This window comes from Corvus brachyrhynchos, unplaced genomic scaffold (assembly GCF_000691975.1).
Source record: "Corvus brachyrhynchos isolate BGI_N302 unplaced genomic scaffold, ASM69197v1 scaffold175, whole genome shotgun sequence".
In the NCBI taxonomy this organism is placed as follows: Eukaryota; Metazoa; Chordata; class Aves; order Passeriformes; family Corvidae; genus Corvus; species Corvus brachyrhynchos.
In genome coordinates, this window is record NW_008238448.1 from 4684194 (window position 1) to 4707103 (window position 22910).

General features: G+C 39.4%; 1 protein-coding gene across 2 annotated transcripts in view; it reads left to right on the forward strand.

Annotated features, from left to right (window-relative positions):
• Positions 1-71: 71 nt before the first annotated feature.
• The window catches only part of UBA6 (ubiquitin like modifier activating enzyme 6), a 29887-nt gene continuing 7048 nt past the window's right edge, over positions 72-22910 (forward strand). The window contains exons 1-28 of one of the 2 annotated variants that reach the window (XR_001862778.1): positions 72-285; positions 2502-2564; positions 3398-3492; positions 4331-4359; positions 5150-5244; positions 5748-5859; positions 6986-7066; positions 7625-7747; positions 9560-9683; positions 10938-11041; positions 11463-11525; positions 11978-12054; positions 12720-12786; positions 13199-13342; positions 14034-14101; positions 14369-14447; positions 14638-14718; positions 15082-15159; positions 16431-16612; positions 16969-17074; positions 17807-17896; positions 18002-18082; positions 18656-18784; positions 19603-19654; positions 19760-19823; positions 20691-20760; positions 21408-21479; positions 22567-22684. Coding sequence is in view for 1 of the 2 variants with exons in the window: in XM_008635627.2 (XP_008633849.1) it covers positions 2524-2564; positions 3398-3492; positions 4331-4359; positions 5150-5244; positions 5748-5859; positions 6986-7066; positions 7625-7747; positions 9560-9683; positions 10938-11041; positions 11463-11525; positions 11978-12054; positions 12720-12786; positions 13199-13342; positions 14034-14101; positions 14369-14447; positions 14638-14718; positions 15082-15159; positions 16431-16612; positions 16969-17074; positions 17807-17896; positions 18002-18082; positions 18656-18784; positions 19603-19654; positions 19760-19823; positions 20691-20760; positions 21408-21479; positions 22567-22684 (2425 nt within the window). In the remaining variant the exon portion in view is untranslated. The remainder of the gene's footprint in view (positions 286-2501; positions 2565-3397; positions 3493-4330; positions 4360-5149; positions 5245-5747; positions 5860-6985; positions 7067-7624; positions 7748-9559; positions 9684-10937; positions 11042-11462; positions 11526-11977; positions 12055-12719; positions 12787-13198; positions 13343-14033; positions 14102-14368; positions 14448-14637; positions 14719-15081; positions 15160-16430; positions 16613-16968; positions 17075-17806; positions 17897-18001; positions 18083-18655; positions 18785-19602; positions 19655-19759; positions 19824-20690; positions 20761-21407; positions 21480-22566; positions 22685-22910) is intronic. The other variant, XM_008635627.2, reaches the window with a different exon arrangement.

The following is a 22910-nucleotide window of genomic DNA, read 5'->3' on the forward strand; positions in this document are numbered from 1 at the left end:
CTCTGCTTGGGACCCGGGTCGGGCTGGTTTCGAGGCAGCCCTGGGCTCTGTCGGGGTTCCCCGCTGCAGATCCGAGGTGTTCGCCTGCCTCGCATTAGCCTGGTTGGGCAGTAACTGGGTTTGAGCTCTCTCTCTCTCTCTCCCTCCACCGACTGTACAGGGAAACATCGACTGGGATTAGCCGCTGGAAGCCCTGGGTAGGTGGGATGAGTCCAGGCCTCTGTGCCATCCCAGCGTGCTGAACAGCGAGTAGTTAATACTGCTTCAGTCTGCGCTGACTTGGAGGTAAGAACACTGTGAAGCCAGCACACTGCTACAGCTCCTGTGCCTTTGCTGCTCTTCAGAGCATCTTAGCCCTTCTTGGTAACATGTGGCTTCTTGGTTTGTCCCTGGGTTATGTCATGCAAGCAGCTGAGGCCTTAAAAATTAAGAACATTACTTGAATAGTTAAATACAAGGCTGACATTAAAACCGCTAGTGTTGGCTTTTAAAAGGAAAGAGGCAAGTGTATAAATGCTGAGCCTCTGGTAAGAACGAGGACATAACGTTAGAATGACTTTTTTACATGCATTTCTTTGAAACAGATTCAATACTGGTTGACCTAAAATGAGAAATAACTTGGATGCAGGAATACTTTAACCAAGTTTGTCCTACAGTTGCTTGACAATAGTGTCATTAAATCCTCCTTGTGGAAGGAGGTATTTTGCTCTACCTGATGGGTGCACTGGCAGCATCTCAGTGCTGTAACTATGACTGCAGGAGGAAAAGGGGGAATTAAAAAATATATTGGAAGAGCCACTGTCAAATGAGTCTGTGTGAAACAGGTGGCAAAGGTTCTTGCCAGCTGATTACACATCCTAGTTGTTTACAAAAGACTGTTTGGGAGGGCATAGAGATTGAGATGGATTGAGATGGCTGTCAGCAGCCACAGCAGTGGAAGCTGAGCACTTTTATCCAGGGGTGGATCACCTTCCTCATCTTCGTACCACGATCCGTTTATGTTGTGTAGTCCCAGAGTGCCAGTGCTGTCTGGGGAGGAGCAGAACAGCTCTGGACTGTTATGAGATGATGCTGGCTTGCTTTGAGGGGGATTTCCAATCTTGTGCCTTAGGCAGTGGTTGAAATGAAGGCCTTTATTTAAGCAGGGACTGGAGCCTGTGACTGTAAGATGTGGTGTGTTGCACTCTGGCTTGAGATCTGGGTCTAGTAGAATGGTCATTGCCTGTCTTCTGCCCTTGTGGTGTCAGGGGCACAGGAGCTGCGCTGAAGTGGCTGGTGGTGTGTAGAGTTTGATGGAGCTGCCCCATGCTGACTGCCTTGAGTGCTAGCTGAAGTGTCAGAGTTAGTATCCACACTGTGGAAGAGCTTTGTGGATGTGATTTGTGGCCTGCGTCCAGTAGTAACTCTGTCCCTTGCCGTGCTATTTCAGCGCTATCTAAGAACCAAAAGGACAAATTTTGGGTCAGAATGTTGCAGTCTCCATGTTGTGACAGACAACATGCAGGTGCCATCCCTCAGAAATGCTAAGATGTTTGCCAAAGTCACCTGAACAGTGAATAGGAGTTATGGTTTGGGCAGGTTTGAAAGCTGTTTTAGGATATATCTGTGCTCTCCAATAAAAAAGTCCTTAGTATGGCTGGGCCCTTACTTTTCAATCTTTTAGGAGAGAGGGTTGTCAGCTATTTGTAGTTTCCAAGGCAGTTTGTAGAAAGCTGAAATAAGGTATGTGACCCAGAACATCAGTTCCTATCACTACTACAAAAGTACACACAGGGTCTATTTTGGTCATCCTGTGTTGGGTGGCAGTCACCTGCCAGGTTCAGGAAGCACCAGTTCCCAGTGTGCATAAGTAAGAAACAAGACCCATGGGGCAGCTTGTTCCTAATCCTGGTGCTTAGTTATCACCAATTTAACAATGAAAACATCCTTGTTAAGGGCTGAAGGCCTCAATAGTACAAATTATGTTTTTTCTTACAATCCTATCAAACTGTCTAACTGCATGTCTTAGTTAAATGCTGCATTAATCCAGATTTTTGGGTGTTGGTTTCTTCAGTTAGCTAAAACAGTAACTTGTTTCCTAAGGATTTTCAATTAACATCAAAATAATGCACCATAAATGCCTATTTCTAGCCATTCAAGGATCTTCTATCTTGTTTTCAAAAAACCCCACTGATCAGGTAGATGCAAGTTGATCAGCTTGGAGCTATTAATAGAAAATGAAGTTGCCCTTTTAGTAAATCTAACTGTAGCAAATACAAGAAGTAAGTCTTGCATTTCCTCAGTAGGGAAATAAACATCTGTTTGTATTTTGGAAGCATTTATTGAAGATTTGGGGATGCTTGTCTTCTGGCTGGTATGTGTTTTCATTACCCTGGTGCTGTGGCGTTCCACAGGCTTCTTTTCAGTTCCTTTAATGAAGAGCTGAGTGGGGTGGGGAGGGGGTGCCAGCTGTGAAATTGCATCCGACTTAACCAGCTCGTTTCTTTTTGTAACCCTTTTAGTGTAAACAAATCACATTGAATCATGGCAGCAGACTCTATGGAAATTGATGATGCTTTGTATAGGTAAGATTGTCTGATTTTTGAGAGTTGCTCCTGACTTTCCAGGAATATATTTACATGCAGTAATGTCATAATTTCATTCATCCCTCAGCCTTTGCTTTGCTTCTTGGTCCTCATCGTCAATAGCTCTGTTACCCTCCAGATTTCAGTGTGTTGGATTTTGAGGGGTTTTTGTAGATTTCAAAAAAAAAAAAAGATTTCTTGGCATGGCAATAGTTCAGAGGGTCTCTGCTAAGACTAAAGGTATCCGTGTAAAAGTGTGGTGGGATGAAAAGCTTCTTTGTATATCAAAAAATAATTTAGAAAATGCTGGTACGCAGAACAAATAAAGCTTCTTTTTAAATCAGTGCGATACTTCAGGTGTTGTGTCACTTTACTTTTTGGCAGTAAACTGATGGAAGTCATTCTTTTCCTTGGTGAAAAAGGTGGTGTTCAGAATGGTGTAAGTTTAGTTGTATAGTTGGAAGTTAGGACTCTTCCAGATTTCAGGATCTGACTACAAAAGCTGTGTCACCCTATGGTTTGAAGATTTCTGATAACAAAGAAATTCTTTTGCATGCTTGTGTCTTCAATAGTTAATTGCAAAAACTGGTTCATCCTGAAGAAGTTTTGCACTGATTTAAAATTATAAGTTATTTATCTTCTCTAAAACCTGGCACTGACAAGGTCTGTACTAAATGCATTTCACTATATGGATTGTGCGTACAAATTTTGTTTGACTGATAAACATTTGAACTTTTTAAAAATTTTTTAATGACTGGGAATTCTTGACTTGCTTTAATATGCTCTTGACTTTGTTTGTATCTTGTTTTGATCTGAATTTATCTTTGCTGTAGTCGCCAGAGGTATGTTCTTGGAGACACAGCAATGCAGAAGATGGCTCAGTCCCATGTGTTCCTGAGTGGTATAGGTGGCCTTGGTGTGGAGATTGGTAAGTTAGGCAACATTTGTTGAAGGAGGCACAAGTGTGTATAAACATACTGTCCCAGAATACTTGCAAGCCTTAAATTTAAATACAATAAGCATGTCTAAACTACCTGAGTGAATTTATGTGTACATGATTCTTATGACTAACATTGCAGGTGCAGAAAAGATCCTGGACTTAACTTCTCATTTTACTAGAAAAACATTTCAAATTTTACTGTAAAATGTGCTTCTATGGGCCAGATTGCTTTACCCAAATCTTGTGTCCTGGGTGAAGGTTTAGGGTAGGTAATCCAAGTTAGTCCTTTAGGCATCAGTATCAATGAACGTAATATAGGAACAGCTATAGTCCAGATTATTCCCATGTAGGAAATGGGAGGGTGTGTAGGAGAACAGAACTATTTGGTGAAAATGCATAACTGCCCTGATACAAGAGACTCCTTAACAATTCCCCTTACTCTTTATGAGCAAGACTTGTTTTGGCTGGTTTGTGCCTGGGGTATTACTCCTTCAGTTGGCTCTAGTGGTTCTCTGCACCAGATGCCAGAACACAGTCATGGGGTTTTGCAGTTTATTATCATTAGCATCTCTGTAATCACAATTGTGGGATGAACAGCTGACAAGTGACAAATGTAGAGAGCCTTTTTAACCTTGCTTATGTTATTTTGCTTTCAGGAGTGCCGTAGAATGCTTGAGCCAAATGTAAAAGAGAAAAAATGCTTTAGCTGTGAGGTTCTTAAAAATGAAATACTGTTATTGTCCACCTGATTAACTATCCAGTTACAGATTTGCAAGTAACCTGCAAGAGTCCCTCTCTCTGTTATTGCTTTGTTTTGTTTTTTCAGCCAAAAACATCATTCTGGCCGGGGTAAAGGTATGTAAAAGAAGTTCTGTTGTTGGGTATTCTTGGGTGAGCGTGAGAAAAAGGCACAACACTACTAGCTAATTAATCTAAAGTTTCTGAATCTGTGTTTCAGTAGAAGGGTTGCAAAATGTTTGAGAACCTAGGGGTGAAAACTTTCAAAAATCTGGATGTTCTAGTGGTACAGTCAGAATTTCACATTAATGCCACTCCACTCTGAAATAGCTCATAAAATATTTTAGCCAGCTGCTGATTAGATACTGAAACCTTTTGTACATAGTGACTTCTCCTAGATGGAGTGGTCCAAACTCAAAAGCCAAACTATTCAAAATACCTTATCCTATTTTGTCATCCATTAGACTCCTTTTGTGTAGATGTTAGAATGGTTGAGCGTTTTAATCCAACAACTACTTTTGTGCTGCCAGGGTTAATTTTATTAGCAAGAAGCCTTTTAAAACTCTTCTTTCCAATAGAAAAAAATCAAATGAGTCCATTAGTTTTCAGATCACAATTGCCCCTGTATCACAGTCTGGCAAAAATCATCCTTGATATTTAAATGCTGTCTGTTATCACTGCAAACTGGGAGGAAAATGCTTAATGAAGTGTATGTTGTAGATGTGTTTTGGTCTCTCAAACAGTAAGAGTTTTCTTGGGGAATATGTTGGAAGAGCTTATATATGCTGCAACGAAATCTGCTGTAGTGTTAGTCCTCCAGCATTTTGTGGGGGGCTTAATCCATGCTTTTGGGTGCTGTGACCATGTACATTTCTTCCAGCAAATGCTTTTTGACAAACTTTCTTAGGCTCTTACAGTTCATGACACCAAGCACTGCACGAAATGGGATTTGGGGATCAACTTCTTCATCCATGAAGATGATGTTACCAGTCAAAGGAACAGGTTAGTGAAGTCTTTGGAGTGGGCGAGGACTGAGCTTGACAGTTTCCTGAGCATCAAGAATAGCAGTTTGTTGTCCAAGAGCTGGCAGTACATCTCAAATACCTATTAAACACTTTGTCTGGAGTTGCTGACTTTGAGTACAGTGCCCAGGTGGATATTAGAGGAAGTCTAGACTGGGACTGAGGCTCTGAGTCACAAGCGTCACTGCTTGTAATGCAAATTTAATAGTGGGGGCCAGCGTGCATTTCTTCCTTGGGCTTTCTCAGCCACCTGTACAAGACTGGACAACAGCCATGACAGCAGACCATCCGTGGGTCCTGTACTATACTGGACACAGCAGTTTTCCTCAGACCTGCTAGGAATTGAAGTGTGAATAAATGAGTTGGTGATTGTTGCCAGGAGACATTGTGAGGGACTCTTGTAGGGCATGTGTAGTAAAAAATTCTATATTGAAAATACAATTTTGTAGACACATAAAAAATTGAAAATTGCTGTTCTTTCAGGGCTGAGGCCACACTTCATCGTATTGCAGAACTCAATCCATATGTCCATGTAGCAGCATCAACTGTGCCACTAGATGAAACCACAGATCTGTCTTTCCTAAAGCACTACCAGGTATGTCACTCTTAAAGCAGTTGTATGTGTATTTTGTTCAGAGCAAACAGCTTGGATTTTTTAATGTAAGTAAATACAATGAAGAACTTTAAAGTACATTTTGAGATGATGTAAAGAAAACAGTTGGTCTTCTGTTTGGACTGATGAAGTGTTATGCTTGTTTTTTTCAAGACTGAAACAGTGGTCTTGTGTTCCCACCACTTTCTTAGTACATTTACTATGGAATTTGCTATGACAATAAATAGCTAAGTGGGGTTGCTATACAAATTTTTTTCTTTGAAGGCGAAACTGTGACCTTTCTTTGCAGCTACATAGCACAGATGTTCTACATATATTCAGTGTGCTGTATTCCAGGCAGCAGAAGCTCAGGCTATATAATTAGATCGTTCATGTATGTATGTAATGAAATGTAAATGCCTCTATGATGGAGTGAGGGCACTTGCAGTTGTTCAGTCAGCTGTCTCCTGCCTGTGTGCGTGGCTCAGCCTGAGTGGGAGCCTTTACTGTGTGGCTTACATGCAAGCACACCAAGTTTCTGAATGTCCCAGCTCCAACAGGCCGTGTGTAGCTGAATGAGATGCAGTGCATGTGCCTTGGAACCCAGTACCATCCTAGACATCAAAAGAATGCATGCAGAAATTCTGTGTCTGCAGTTTTATGAGCACAAATACTGGAAGCCTGTGCAGACTTCTTGGTGTGCACTGATGAGTGTCATTTGCGTTTGTTTGCTAGCTTTAATCCTAAAATTCAAAATCTACATTTTTGCTGAGATTATCCATAATTGTTTTGGTAAATATTCTAACTGGGTTTTGAGTTTCAAAGCTACAGTTAAAAAAAAAAGCAACCAAAAACTGAGAATTTGCTGTTCCTGCTCTTATTCATCTTGTTTCCAGAACCTATGGAGTGGTAACCAGTCTGCTTTAACGAGAACTTCCACAAGACTGCTTTCTCTTAAGTGTGGAGGATAGGAGTCAGGACACCTAAGTAACTTACTCTTATGTCATAGGTCAGCAAGCATGTATTTCTAAATTTGGCCAAACCGGAACATCTTAGTACTAGTTTTTCCGTAGCCTGAAGATATTGATTGCTTTTAGTGTCTTAGAAGTACTTCTGTTCTTGTTCACAGTGTGTCATATTGACTGAAGTAAGTCTGTTGCTGCAGAAGAAGATTAATGACTTCTGTCATGCTCAGCAGCCACCTATTAAGGTAATAGAAAAAATGAAACACATGCATAATCTGTACAGTGAGCATTCCGGACCTTCAGGGTGTTCTTTCCAAAAATGGAGAAAGCTGGTTCTGAGGTATATAATTCTATGCAGATGGCATGTTGATGGAGTAGCAGGAGTTTTGGGAATACAGTGTTGCTAGTGGTATTATCTGGATATCAGCATGGGTAACCACAGCTTGGTCCTTAACTAAAAAACAATCGTGTTAAAGAGTTTTCACTGTTAAGTGAAAATGGTTCTGAAAGAATGTGCTGAGACCGAAGGACGTGCTGAGGCTGAATGTAAGAGACCACATGTAGAAATGGCAGTATTTCACTGTGTAGTGCTGTTACTCCTGTGTTGTGTATGGGCTCAGAAATGCTCATACAGGTTCAAGGTCTTTCATCAATGCTGTGCTATGTAGTCAGTGGCCTGAGTACACGACAGGTTTCCAATGTAGAGTTAAACCTGCTGGCCTTCAGTGAGGTCCAGTGTGAGGCATTATTTCTTTGGCTTGTGCTGTTCTAGGGATACTCATGATTTTTGCTTTCTCTTGTAGTTCATCAGCGCAGATGTGTATGGAGTATGTTCACGTTTGTTTTGTGACTTTGGTGATGAATTTGAAGTGCTGGATACAACAGGAGAGGAGCCAAAGGAGATCTTCATTTCAAATATAACACAAGTAAGGGATAAAAGTCATTGTGTTGCTTTTACTGTTTTTAAAAGTACTCATTATTGGCTCTTTGAAAAGGAGAGTGCCAAAGTGCTTCACTTAGCAGCCTGCTAAGCAATTTAAAATTGGCAGTACAGGAGATGCAAAGTTACTTTGGTTACTTTGTTCTTATTGATACCTCCTGGTTGTTACTTACTATGTACACAAGTACTGATTTTTTTTTAATTGGAGGGGGAGAGAGAAAGAAATGAAGAGATGTAGAAAGAAATGGGCATAACTTTGGTGTGGGAATAGGGTAAGTCTTCTAAGGAACCATGAAAAATAGGCATGAAAAGAGCCCTTTTTATGAGGAACTGCAGCACTTAGAGGCGGACTAATGGAACAATCAAGGGGATTGAGAACTTATTTTGAAAAGAAATTTAAAGGTTTGTTTTAACCAGCTGAAGCAGAGGCAATGAGAAGAGGATATTATTGCTAGTACTTCCAGTGCAGAGTGTTAGGATGTCCATTTAATCTTGTGTTACTGTTTTATAAAGGGAAATTACTTTAGGTCCTTTTTTGAGTTCTGGAAGTACAGACAGTAAGCTCACTTATCCAGCAGCAAGTCTTTTGTCCTATCTCCAGTCTAGATATAAAAGTAACTGATCTAGGAGGGGTTGTACAGCAAGTTGGGTTTGGTCTGGATTAAAGTTTATGATATGATGATTTGGGTAGCCTGTTCTTTGGTGCCTTTAAAGGGAATGGATGACTTGATTGTTCTCATTGATTACATGAGGAGTACATAGCTGAGTTTCATGGCTTGTGCTGATTACCTGCCAAGTCAAGAAATGAATATATATTTGTATATATGTCCTGTGTTTCATAATCTGATACTTGAGTTTAGTTGTTCCTTGCTTCCACTCTGAAGTGTAAAACTGATGAGAATAAAAACTCAATGCCATCAAGTGGCTGTTCTTGTCCTGTAGACAGGGTCAAGGTGGCACTGTGGCCCTAAATCGGAGCAGATTTTTCTCCAATCAACTCCTTTGCTGTTGTTCATTGTCACAGTGAATGTGGTCCACTGTAATTAAGTTCTGTGCTACTTAACTGAAATCTTTCTAATACTGGGGACTTGGGAAGGGATGGCAGGAGACTTTATAGGCCAGGCTTGCTTGCAAACCCACCATGTTACAGCCTGAGGTGCAGCGCAAGGTCTTGATGAGCTGTGTTCAGACTGCAGCGAGGTCTCTGTGTGCATAGCAGGTTGGCACAAATCCCATAATAGGATGAGATGTTGTCTGAGATTCCTGTAAGTGTAAGCTTGTCTGTGACCTGCTGAAGCTGTGTCTTGCCTGTATGCTGATGTCCAGCTCTGTAAGCCTTCCTAACTTTCAATAATGAGTTTGGATGTAATTTTTAAGGGTATCAGACAGAAAGGAAGCATGGAGTGATAAGGACCATTCACACAACTTTATTTTTTAATGCCTCTGAAAATTTCTTTGCACATAGAGACTATTTTTAGTTTGGAAAAAGGAAATAAATCTGCTACTATTTAAGAAATAATGGATTTGACTGCTGAGAGCTAACAAATGCACTTTGCTAACATACTGAGAACTGGAAACAGTGAAAATTAGTAAGTTTGTGTTGTAGAAACTCTGTTAAATTGAAAATAGTAGGACTGAAAAAGTTGTTATAGGTAACTCTCTTGCTCTGACAGAAATGAGATGTTAAAAGTATTAGAGACTGCAGTTTCAGTAGACAAAAAGCTATGTGCCTACAATAAAATGTAACCCCTTTGCACAAGACACTTTCCTCCTTGCTGACTGCCATTTTTTATTTCAGTCAAATCCTGGTATTGTCACTTGCCTTGAAAATCATCCACACAGGCTTGAAACAGGACAGTTCTTAACCTTTCGGGAAGTTAATGGAATGTCGTGCTTGAATGGATCCACACACCAAATAACAGGTAAGCTGCTGCTGACTCATGTGCAAGGTGCTTCTTTTCTGCCCTGATTTAGCTAGTGCAGTGTTAGTTACTGTAGCCAGAGGAGCACTGGGTTAGGCAGACCTGCAGTGAGCATGCACAAAAAAATTGCTTTTTGGTGCAAAGGTCTTCCTAGTGTTGTCTTGATGCCATTTCTGTTTAGTAAAGTCTTGCTGAACTCCTCTTGCTGCTTAAGGAGCCAATGGAATTGCTCAGCTCAACATGTGGAATCTAGTTGGCAGCCTCTGAGCTGACCATCATTCGTCTGCTGATGAAACTGGTTTGGTTTTTGGAGAGTCCCATAATGCCTGTGCTTCTGTCACGGTTTTGGATGCCACTTGGTGTGTCACTGTTTGCCTTGTAGCTTTTTTGGGTGGCAATTTAAGTGTACAGGGATGCATTGACAACGTTCTGTTTCTAAGCATGCTTTTGAAATTATTTTCATGATTTATGTCTACCTTGTTTTGTTCTGCTTCATGCATGACTCAAGGCATTCTACTTGGTTCCTTTTGGATGCTGGGGAATTTCCCAGTTTCCAGATCTGAATGCCTGTTTGAAGCAGAAGAGAGAGCAAGCGGGTGATGGTTGTTTGTTTTTATTTTGGGTTTTCTATTTTGTGGTCTGAGGCAAAAACCAGTACTCTTGAAACATGTGCTTGAATCTGTTTCCTCTGGTCCCTTTGCATTTTGCTAGAACTGATGCTGTGGTCAGTTCCTTCCTCTTATTCATGGCTTAGCTTTCATTTTAGTTTTCCATGAATTAACAATTTTTGTGACTTTTTGCCTTGCCTGAATAATGTTTCCCATGTATGAGAAGGAAGATGTGACAAAATGCTCCAGCTGTCCTTTTTGATTGCCTGTAGTTCTCATCACAGGGCTAAAATCCTACTCTGAGCAGTTAATACTGGACACTGCTGTGCACAGTCTAAATAAAATTAAGCGTGATTTCATTTTTATTACAGAGCTGTGGTCATCAGAATTCTTGTTCAATCAGCTTCCACTTAAAAAAGCTCATTTCATAACAGATCATGTGAAACTAATACTTTGTCCCTCTCTCAGTTTCTGGGTTAATCCTGTTAGGAGGATCAGCTGTGCTTATGCTTTCAAAACAAGGTTGCCCACTGCAAAATTGCAGCACAAAAAGCACTGGCAAACCCCCACTTTGTTGTATACAGAATTGTAGCATCCAGTGACACTTTGAATTAATCTTTCACTGTTGATTCTCTTCTCTTTTCAGTGGTGTCACCTTATTCCTTCAGCATTGGTGATACATCAGAGATGGAGCCTTACTTGCACGGGGGCATAGCTGTGCAAGTGAAGATGCCCAAGCTGTGTTACTTTGTAAGTGTGTGCTTGACAGAGCTGGGTTCTCTGGAATTAATGGTCTGAGCACTGGAAGCAGAGTTCAGCACATACATGTTCCCTAGAATTATAGAGTGAACTGTGTTGGAAGGGACCCACAAGGATCATGGACTCCAGCTCCTGACTCTGCCCAGGACAGCCCCAAAAATCACACCTGTTTAAAGATGAGTCTTGCCACTAGGAAGTGAAACATCTCTGACCATTTTTGACAGACAGAATTTGCAGTAGATAATTATTTTCAGCATCTATTGTGGTATGAGTAATGAAGAGAGCAATGGCAGTGCTAGTCAGAAAGAATATTTGTTTCTTAATCTCTACAGGAAGAGTTTTGTTTTGTCAGGTAGCAGTGGCTGTTGTGTTCTTAAATAGTGTGTTGTTGTCATGAATTCTATTTTTCCAGGAACGGCTGGAGAAGCAGATAACAAATCCATTATGCCTTGTTGCAGATTTTAGCAAGCCTGAGGTAATTAGTATGTGGGGATTTGGGCATAAGTGTTCTAATATTAAAAATACATGGATTGTAATCTGTAGCTTTATGTTTAGAATAATATAATTTCTACTTTTTGCCCTTAGTGCTGGGCTTTGTTATGGATGTTTGGCAAAATGCAAGACATTATAATGTCCAGTTAAAAGAAGATTACCACATTTTCCCATTTCAACACTAAAGTCTTTTGGGGACTCTTCAGTTGGATTTACCTGAAGTGGGTGCTGAATGTGTGTAAAGGGCATTGCATTTTTTAAAAACATTAATATAAGGTATTTCAAATTCACTTTTTAATGTTATTTTAAAACTTTTTTTGAGCATTGTACTTAAGAGACAAATGAAAAGATAACAGAAGAGTTCAAATAGTTGTTTTTGTTTACTTCATGTCTCTCTAGTTTGTAACTGATCAGCAGCAATTGTTGTCGTAACAGGCACCTTTGCAGATCCACGTTGCCATGCTTGCCTTGAACCACTTCCAGGAGAACTTTGGTCGCGGACCGAACATTGGGTAAAGCAGTAGTTTTGTGTTTGCCAAGCCTTGAATCAGACAGATCTCTCCTTTTCCTGTAGTTACTGGCTGGCTGTGCAGCATGGTACCTTCCCTGTCTGGTACCTGATAGACCACTTAGAAATGGAAAGTTGTAAAATGTTACCTGATGTATGTCTGGGTGTGTAACCAGGCTTTCCCAATATAGCAGTGACACTTTCTGGGCCCAGGTAGACAGCAAATACTTCTGGAGGAAGGCCTTCTCTGTTCTAGTTTTTTCACAGTGTGGGATTGGTATGGAAAAGTTGTTTCTGTGATCCTGAATTATCTTGTAGTTCATGGATTTTAAAAATAATTATTGGAATGATTTGGTTTTAATTTTCAGTGTTTTTCATTCAGCTGTAGTTCTTGATGTGTGTAATTGCATGTGTGAGTTAAATGAGACAAAATTACTTAAAAAGTATTAAGTCTTAAGACTATACTTGCACATGGGCTTTTCCACTGAGACTCCTGTTCTTGAGCTAACCCTAACATTTAGAAGTACATCTTGAATGCTCACAGTTAAGGATAATGTGAGTTTCCAAATTTCCTACTGTATCCATTGCTTTTTTCTTCCATTGACTTGTGTTTCTAGAAGAACTCTGGAATGTTTAAGTCATCATTATTGTTTCTACCCTGGTGTCTAGATGCCTTCAAGATGCTGAGGAAATGCTGAAAATAGCTGTGTCTATAAGTGAAACACTGGAAAACAAAGTGAGTAAGGAATCATTGTGACAGTGAGTCACTTCTTTATGTGCTCATTTACTTGCCTAAAGGTCATGCTTTAGTTGCTTGTCTTTGTTCTGGTCTTTGAATCCATCTTTAGATGTATCAGCTGCCTTTCTGAAGGCCATGTGAGGAAACAGAATGGGGTTTCAGCATGGGTTCAACTGAGTGTTGACCTGACATGAAGGCTGAATCCTGTGGCTGTGTGAATCCAGTTTTTAGACAAATGCATGTTAACAAATACAGGGTATATGGCGGATCTGTTTTGGCTGAAAACTTTTTTGCTAGTTGGAGTGAAATAATTTGTCTGTCTTTTACTGAAGAATAATAATCTGTGAAACTGTCAAGCATTGGCTTGTTCACTGAGGGGATAAACCTGTTACTGGGTCTTACTTTTCAGCCTCAGGTGAATGGACATGTGGTGAAATGGCTGTCTAGAACTGCTCAGGGATTTCTGCCTCCTCTGGCTGCAGCAGTGGGTGGTGTTGCTAGCCAGGAAGTCCTGAAAGCAGTAACAGGAAAATTTTCTCCATTGCAGCAGTGGGTAAGGCTGTCTTGGTTTTTGGATGGTTATTTTGACATGTTATGAATGGATAGCTGTGTGTAAATGCTGTATGATCAGAGTAAACAGAACAACTTCTATAACATGGAACAAAAAAAACCCCCACCAGATTAGAGACTATATTTAGAAAAAATAGTGGTTGGTTTTATGTGTACAATAAAAGTACAGCCAGTTTTAGTTAAAATTTTTGTATTTGGGGTTCAGACAGCACATTGTTTTTTCACACAAGCAAAGAGAGCATTGGCTTGTCACCGCGTGGCTGCAAAGGTGTGATACAGTCCAGATGCCAGCTTAAACTACTGTACCTAAGAGCAGTGCTTTCAGACTCCCAGGATGAATGTCAGAGTAAAGTTAGATTAAAAAATTTCACAATCTTCACTTACCTCTGGTTACCTCTGGAGGTGTAACATGCCTGTCAGAAGTCAAAAGCTTGCAGCTCACCTGTTTGAGTCAATGTTTTTTCCCCTTTGTGTCCAAGTGCTTTTTCCTGTCTGCTAAAATTGTGAACTGTTGGGTACCAGGTGCTGTATATCCACTGACAGTAAAAACTCAGTGCTTCTAAATTTCTAGACTCTGTTATTCATACAAAATAGTTAGGTTTTTAAATTAAAATAACACAAATGTTTTTCACAGGTTTTCATTGGACTTTCTTTTTTTTATTTTTCTTTTACAGCTATATATAGATGTGTTAGACATTGTAACACCTCTAGAGAAGGTGGGCTCTGAGGAATTTCTCCCACGGTAAATATAACTACAGGCTGCTGGCTTATGTACTGTTCACATCTGAGTCTCAAGCAGGCACAGATGTCTTTTAAAATTAATTCAGTGCTGTTTGCTGGAGGAACAGGTTTGGGGTTAAGAATGTGTGTCTTATTTCAGCGTGGGATGAACAGGAATTACAGACTCTGACTTTCTTAGTTCATGTCAAAGTGCAGTTTGGCATCAATGGTACTACTGTGATAAATGGCAACTTGAAGTCTCCTGGTTTTGTGTTCTGTGCCTGCATAGGGGAGATAGATATGATGCCTTGAGGGCTTGTATTGGAGACTCTCTGTGCCAGAAGCTCCATGATTTGAATGTTTTCTTGGTGAGTATGACTGACACTGTTACAGTGTTTGCAAATGCTTTGTTGGTACAGCTAATGTCCAGTGTCCTCAAAATACATGAGGGCAGCTCTGATATGTGCCACTGCAGAATAAATGGTCCAGAATTGCAGTGGGACTTGTCTTTGTGGTTTGCACTTATATTTCTGATTCTGCAAACATAATGTTCTTTAGGTTGGCTGTGGAGCGATAGGCTGTGAAATGCTAAAAAACTTTGCACTTCTTGGTGTTGGTACTGGGCAAGACAAAGGATTGGTAAGTCACCTGTTAACCTCACTTCTCAATAAAAGTAATGTGACAGGGAATAATAAAATAATTTAGACTACTAAAAAATGTTAAGAGTTTAAGTCGTATTTCAGGTTGATCTCTGTGCAGAGGGTACAGTGGCCTTGGCATGGAAGTGTGTTTAGTTTGAAGAATACACTTGTAGCAGTCTTGCTGTATTTTGATTTTAAAACAAAATTTAGTCAGTCAGTATAAGCAGAGCTTTGGCCACAGTGGATGCCAATAGCAGTGTTTTTGTTTTGACAACTGTCTATAGAGGTTTCATCAAAATCATTGTGCAGTGTTACACTTAAATTGTAACTTCAGCTGTTGCTTTTGCCCCTTCTGACTTAGGTTACAATTACAGATCCAGACTTGATAGAGAAATCTAACCTGAACAGGCAGTTTCTTTTTCGACCTCATCACATACAGGTAGGCTTTCTTATTCAGTGAAGTTTCTGGACTATTGTGTTCCCCTGTCCTGTGTCCCCACAGAGAGCTGAACTTGTGAGTGTCTGTACTTCTGTTCAGAAAAGACTTAAAGGCTGTAATGAAACCTAGGGGGTTTTTAAAGCATCCAACTTATCACTAGTATCAGTTGAGTAAAATTGGCTTGTCTAATCTTAATTTGTACTGGTGTTTTTGACTAATGAAATCTCTTGAATTTGACAACTGGATGAGTACTGTATTGCATAAGAGCCCGCCGTGGGTTAATATGCCAGAAATGCTCTGCTATGCCATTGAAATTTGGGGAAAATAAAACAGCAAAAAACGGACAGTGCTGGCAGAAGTGTTCTAAATAGAGCTCAGTAGTGCTACTGCTGATGGCACTTGACCAAAGCTGCTGTCTTCTGACTTAATTGTTTTCACTAAGCTGGTAAATAGTTTTGAAAAAGCCCAGCATGTACATTCACTAAATGCATGACACAGAAGCTGTTAATTCCTTAGAAGCAGAGAGAACATCCCTGTACTTGCAAACACAGCACAAAATAAAAAAGATGGCTTAGATCTTGACAGCAATGTGGAAAAAGGTTTCCCCTGCCCAAAACCCAGCAGTTGAATTTTCTGCCTCCTGTTTGTGTAGCAAATCTGGGAACAGATTGCACTTTGGATGGATAGGTAAATGGAAGGTGAACCCTGCAAGCTTTTAGAAGCCACAGGCTTGAGTGCTGATCCCTAGATAATTGTAGAATGGCTAGAAGTGTTGAGTAGGTCAAGAACTCTATTTCAGTTTAGCTTCTGAAATTGGCTTCGTGTACTGAAGCCACTGAAATTACTTTGTACTGAAATTACCTTGCGGTAATGTGATTATTCACAGGTGCTTGATGTCTGTGCTCTATAGACACAGTCAGAGTTGCTAATGGGTTTATCCTCAGACAGTCATGAACTGCTCCCTTCTTTTGAAGAAATTCTTACGAGAGGCAGCACGCAGCATCAGTTTCAGTTACTTGATAAACCATTTAAGCACTTCCACTGCATGGTCTCTGAAACACTAAATAAAACTGAAAATAAAACTAGGAAACTAGATAATGAAATATTTATCAGTGAGGGAGGTACATGATTAAAAAATGTTGTTTATTGTATGTTTTGCATACTAACGTTTCTGTCAGTGAATTTTGTCTGATCAGTAAATGAAGTCCATGTTTCTGTGTCCAATGTGTTCTTTATCTGCATATTGTTGATCTCTGTATTTCTATTTTCAGAAACCTAAGAGCTACACTGCAGCAGAAGCAACTGTGAACATCAATCCTTACATAAAGATTGACTCAGATATTAATAAAGTTTGTCCAGCCACTGAGAACACTTACAGCGATGAATTCTATACCAAGCAAGACGTGATTGTGACTGCTTTGGACAATGTTGAAGCCAGGAGATACATTGATAGGTAGGGGGTGGAAGGGAAGCAAGGGGAACTGTTAACTTCTGATGAGGCTGAGAATATTCTGGCAGTCTTAAGGTTGAATTATTAAAGCATAAAAATACATATTTAAATTTAAAAGTAGAGATATTTACTTTTAAAAATAATTTCTAATGCTCGTAATTCACACAGGCTGAGGTTTATGGTATCGTGATCTAGCTTGAATAGTTCTTACTTAATCTCTTTTTTTCCTGAGTTTGGTATAAGCTTTCCACTGTTCTGAAAGTGCCTAGAGACAATTCTGGTTGCACTCCAGTAATGTCTGCAAGGCAAGAATGTAGAGATTGCTCTGTATTCTGATAGTCTGTGTCTTTCCATGTCAGTCGTTGTGTAGCAAACCTGCGTCCTCTTATAGACTCTGGAACTATGGGAACAAAAGGACACACAGAAGTTATTGTGCCCCATCTGACAGAGTCCTACAATAGTCATGTAAGTATTTCAAGACCATCGCTCACCTTCTGTAGCTTATCACATAATGCCCTCTAATTCTTTGATCATTTTTATGTGTCTTTCTAAAATAAGTGGCCTATTTGAGCTGCTGAAGAACAGTACTGTTAGGAAATAATGACTTCCTTGGTTTCTGAAGAAAAGCTCACAGGAAATAAAATTTGAGCAGTGCTTTACAAGCATACATAACAGTTCTGTTCAAATGGGAAAGGGGAAAAATGAACCTTCAGGCTCTATTCCTGATAGACACTATCTGCAGTATCCCTCTGTTTAAGTTCTTCTGGAGAAATTCACTGGTTGAGAACACCATGAAATGGTGCCACGTGGACACGGAGACAGTATTTTGAGCATCCTAATTGTCCTGCTAGGATCCATTAGGAAGTCTTTCTGGCCTTGAGTGACAGGGCATGTTTCATGTTGAAAGTGTACATGAATGCCAGCTGCACGTCTTGGAAAAGCTGGTTGGCAGTTTCATCTGTTGTTTATGTTTCACAGTTCAGTTTTGCTTTCCAGTGTTGAATGTAGACTGTTCCTCATAAAGAGGAAGTGAAAATGTTTGTGTTCATAAAACAGATTTCTAAGCATAAAAAGTCACTTTGTATTTTAGAACAGCAGAGTTTTTAACTTATGTAGTGTACAAGTTCTTGGTGCTATTATTTATTAGCAGTTAACCTGGATAAACCTGCATTCACATGCAACCCTCCTTATTTACAGCGGGATCCACCGGAGGAAGAAATACCTTTTTGCACCTTAAAGTCTTTCCCAGCTGCCATTGAGCATACAATACAGTGGGCAAGAGATAAGGTAATGGATTAACCTTTCTGGCATTCAGCATAACTCCATGTTTGGGAAGGTGGGGATCTGATATACTTCTTGCAAAATGCCATATTTGTTCTTTTTATTTTACAGTTTGAAAGTTCATTTTCTCACAAGCCTTCATTGTTTAACAAGTTCTGGCAAACCTATCCGTCGGCAGAAGAAGTTTTGCAGGTAAGGGAATGTTGCCAGGGTAGAATAGAGTGTTTAAACTACTGGTTTATGGATTTTGTTTCTATTTAAGGCCAGTGAGATTTGGGTTAGTTTCTGACTTGTTTCAGAAAACCTGAAGACTTACTTGGCCAAGTCATTAGTTCCTCATGTGAACAGTATTTCTGGTGTGTCCCATAATTAAAAGCTTCTCCAGCTCATGGGCTCTGTACATGATGTAGAAATATCAGAAAGACTGAGACACTGCTTGTGTGTGATTAGTGTGTGTCACACTGATGTGTAACTAGCTGGGAAAAATGAAAGTGAGACTGAGTTTGAAGTGAATTTAACTATGTAATAAATTAGATTGAAATTGTTTACTATCTTTTCTTGTGAGTCTATAATGGCCTGTGGTCCAAAGGGCTGGTGGAAGTAAGTGGGAGAAAAACCCCAGTGGAGAGGACCACATAAAGGATAATACTTCATGAAGTGAACCTCTGTTTCCTCTTGCCTATGGATTACTAAAAACACATTTACTGTTTGACTGAATTAGAAGGAATCTTGTCTGTTTTAACATTTTCATGTTTCTTTATCTAGAGAATAAAATCAGGAGAGAGCTTGGAAGGCTGTTTTCATGTTATTAAAACTCTGAGTAGAAGACCCCGAAGTTGGACTCAATGTGTAGAACTAGCAAGAGTAAAATTTGAAAAGTATTTTAGCCATAAGGTAGGTAAGACCTGTAAATGAGGTGGCACTAGACTAATGAGGATTTTAGAAAACTTGGTGGCCCTAATAACAAGGTGTCCAAGTCTGCACTCACTTCCATCTCTTCAAAAATAACGAACTATATTTGAAACTTAAAAATGCTGCATCCCCTTCTACTTCTAGGTCCGGTTTATTAACTTACTCTCAGTACTCTGTTCAGTAGTCTCCATGCAGTTTTCTTGGCATTTTTCTGGTGTTTTCCAAAACAGAGGATTATCAGATGTCCTTTATTCGGCAGTGGGTTGTAGTTTCCCACGTTAAACTCCCGTTACTGAACTCACCTTTGTAACCCTGATTTTCTCAAAGATTTTCTGAAATAAGAGCCAGTCATTCTGACAGTCTGGTCCACAGTGTTGCCTAAAGTATGTGTGTAATTTTGTAGGAAAGATGGGATTGGGATGTTGTGGACTAATAAACATACCTGTGCATACAGAATCCCTGGTGGTAGTTGTCACATTGAGAAAATATTGCATTCCTAGTTGTGAATCCATATGCAAGAATCCTAAAGTGACAATAAGGTGGGGGAGAGTGCTTTGCTTCTTGGATTAAATGCCTTGCTTGAGCTTTGTACAGATGAGGTGACATTGTCATCTTTGTTCTGTGACTGAAATGGGCAAGCGTTCTGTCTTGTAGTACTTGTCTTTAAGCTGTCCATCTTGACAAAGTTGTCTCATGATTTTCTTAACTCTTTAAATTACTTCAGCTAAGAAAGCTCAATTCAGTGTGGTCTTGTCAATCTATGTGACAAAGTACTAAAGCCTCTCTGGGTTTTCCTTTAGGCTCTTCAGCTCCTTCATTCATTTCCCCTTGATACACGATTAAAAGATGGAAGTAAGTACAAGTGCCCCTTTATGCCTGCTGTAAATTCATGGCATATGTCATGTGTTGCTGTTCCTGGTTCCTTAGGATTTCATCTTAAGTCTGTCTTCCTTCCAGGTTTGTTTTGGCAGTCACCAAAGAGGCCTCCTTTCCCAGTGAAGTTTGAATTTAATGATCCTTTGTAAGTATGGTGCTGTCCCAGATGCATTGTATAGCATCCTGTAAAACTGACAGCAGAAAGTGCAAGGCAGTGGCTTTATAGGCCGGGAAGTTGGACTGGAATCAATAGGTGTTAGTGCACAGTCTTACGCTGTGGCAGATTTGGTGAGCTATCAAATAGTTTCACTGCAGATAATTTTACTTTCACTGACATGGGATTGGAGGGTGCTGTCCTGACAACATCTAATGTGAAATGGCTTAGAATGACCCCTTTCATGTCTTACATGGCTACAGAATTACTGAGTTGTTGCTGTCATACCTCCCTGCCCCCATTGTCCACATCGTGAAATGCAGGATGTGCCAAATTAAGTTGACTACCTAGAATGACCTAGTGGAGGGACTCCTTTTCTTGTTCATCACAATTTGGGTCTAATCTAGATGGCTTGGGTATTACAGATAATTTTAAGAATTTATGTGGTGGATGGATTAAAAAGCTTTTATCTGCTGTGTATCTACAATTGCTTTGATAAACTGGATCACCATTCTTAGTTTGAGTGAAAACTGAGGTCATGGCAAATATCAAAGTAATTCTGAGATTAAGCTTTTTATCATGTTGATGTCATTTGAGTGTTTGTAATTGTTTGGTTGACTGCAAAGGTTAAGGAAATACTGTTTTCATTAAATAACTTTTCACTCATCAAAATCTGCTTGATTTTGGGGACAGCTTCTGAGTCACTCAAAAACGTACTCTCTATTTTGTACTGTGTGCACTGAAGGATGGAAATCCTGTTTTTCAGTATGTGTGTTCAAGATCTTGAACATGATTGCAAACCTTTGGGCAACTGAAGTAGAAAAAACAACCAACTAAAAATAATTCTGTTTTCTTTAGGCACTACAGTTTCATTGTGAGCGCAGCAAAACTCTTTGCAACAGTGTACTGTGTTCCTTTCACAGAAAAGGTAATCTAGGCTCTAACAGCGTTCCCAACACTTAATGTGGTGTTCAGTTTTGGCCTGATGTCCAGCTGCCAGTTCTTTTCAAGAACTGATTAAAGTGATTCTTAAAGTAAACTATCCTTCTGCACTGGCTGTTTAGCAGCTGCTTGCACTTATTTTTCTATATTTGAATCCCTAACCTGGAGAAGAAATGAGTAGTGTATTGGATATTTTCAGTAAGCACTGACCTTGGGAATTATTATTTTGATGCACCTATTTCCTGTGGAATATAACTACTGAACTGAAAGAAAATCTCTTTACGGCATTTTTAAAAATTAAGTGTCTTAGCTATGCTATGAGGGTTTTATATTTTACTGCTTAGAGCCTCTGCGCTGCTTATCCTTTGTTTTTTCTTGTTTCTTCCTGTAAGTCAGGTTTGCACTTCTGTTCAGTTTTCAAGTGCTAGACACTTCACACTGCTCTGGTTTGCTGTAGTAACTCAGTTGTCACTTGGTGTTTTAATGATGATGTTTGGCTGAAACGTCACTGAATATCTGTGAGATTTTTTTGGGTCTAGTCTTCTTTGAAATGCTATTGGATTTACAGTCTTTTTGTGGGGGACCTTTTGAGTTGATGCGAATTTAAATTGTTTTTCTTCAAAACCATAACAGGACTTGTCAGAGGAAACTATTTTGGGGATTATTTCATCTGTGAAGGTACCAGAGTTTAGACCTTCAAACAAAGTAAGTGAGATATTTAATTTAAAGAAAAAAAATATTCCACAAGCAGTGTCCCACATCTCCAACTACTTCTTGCATCAATGCTAATGAGAAATAAACATAAATTAAAATGTATAAATAATAATAATTATTTATATATGTAAATATATAAAAATATATATATTTATATAATTATTATTTAGATGTATAAATAATAATAATAAATAATAGTGTGGCATACAGGACTGTTTTAACTTGGTATAGCTATGGTATCTACTATATGCTAAATAGAAAATCATTTGGAGGGTTACCTTTTTCAAATTACTTGTTTTAGCATTGTTTTCCATGCATGAATGTGATTGTAATTCTGCAAGGTTTTTTTTTACATTTACATGAGTCTGTACTATTTTAATAAAAGTAGTAAAATTTTACTCATAAGCAACTTTAAAGCAATCCAAGACTGGTGTCAATTTTATTTCTTTGTAGTTAATATTAAAGAAGTGTCATTACCTTTGTGTTTATTTTTGAAGTGTTTGAACTTCAAAACAACTTAAGCATTATTGTGCAGGGGCTAGCATTTTTCATAATTTAAAATTAGGAAATACTCTTAATTTTTTCATATTTCCTTGCCTAGTGTTAATACTTGTCCCATGAATGCTTGCCTTGGGAAGACAAACGGGTGTTTTGACTTGGAATCACAGTTTGGTTGGGGTGGTTTTGTTTGAGTGTTTGTTTTGAGTATTTTTCTGTATTTCTTAGGGAATTTAATGTGCTTCAATTTGTGCCCTTGTGCTGTCACTGGGTACCAGTGAAAAGAGTTTGGCTGTGCTCGCTGTACTTCCCCGCCCATCAGATATTTATACACATTGATAAGATTGCACTGACCCTCCACTCTGAACCATTACAGCTCTCTCAGCTTCTCCTCGTATGAGAGATGCTCCAATCCTTTAATGCTCTTGGAAGCTCTTGGCTGGACATGATCCAGTAAATCCATGTCTCTCTTGAACTGGGGAGGAAAATCTGCAGGGAAGACAGGAAATTTAGTACACTTGACACTTGTGCTGTATGAAGTTCACATATTTTATTACTCAAGCACTGCACACATTTGCAGGTTGTACAGACTGATGAAACTGCAAGAAAACCAGATCATATTCCAGTCAGCAGTGAGGATGAAAGAAATGCTATTTTCCAACTGGAGAAGTCTATACTATCCAATGAAGCTCTGGAAAGTGAGTAGTGCAAACTAGGTTCATAGTTTAGTAATATCCTGCATTTGCATTGCCGCTAATGACATTCAGATCTTTGGATGAAGCAGTTCTGGAATTCTGCAAGAAGTAGAGCTGATACCCAAAGCTTTCTGAAGTGCCACATACATACCTATCTGGTTCCTTGACATTACCCTGTGCTTCTGTATTTCTGAGATTCCTGGCAGTTTTAGGGCTCTCTGTTACGCTT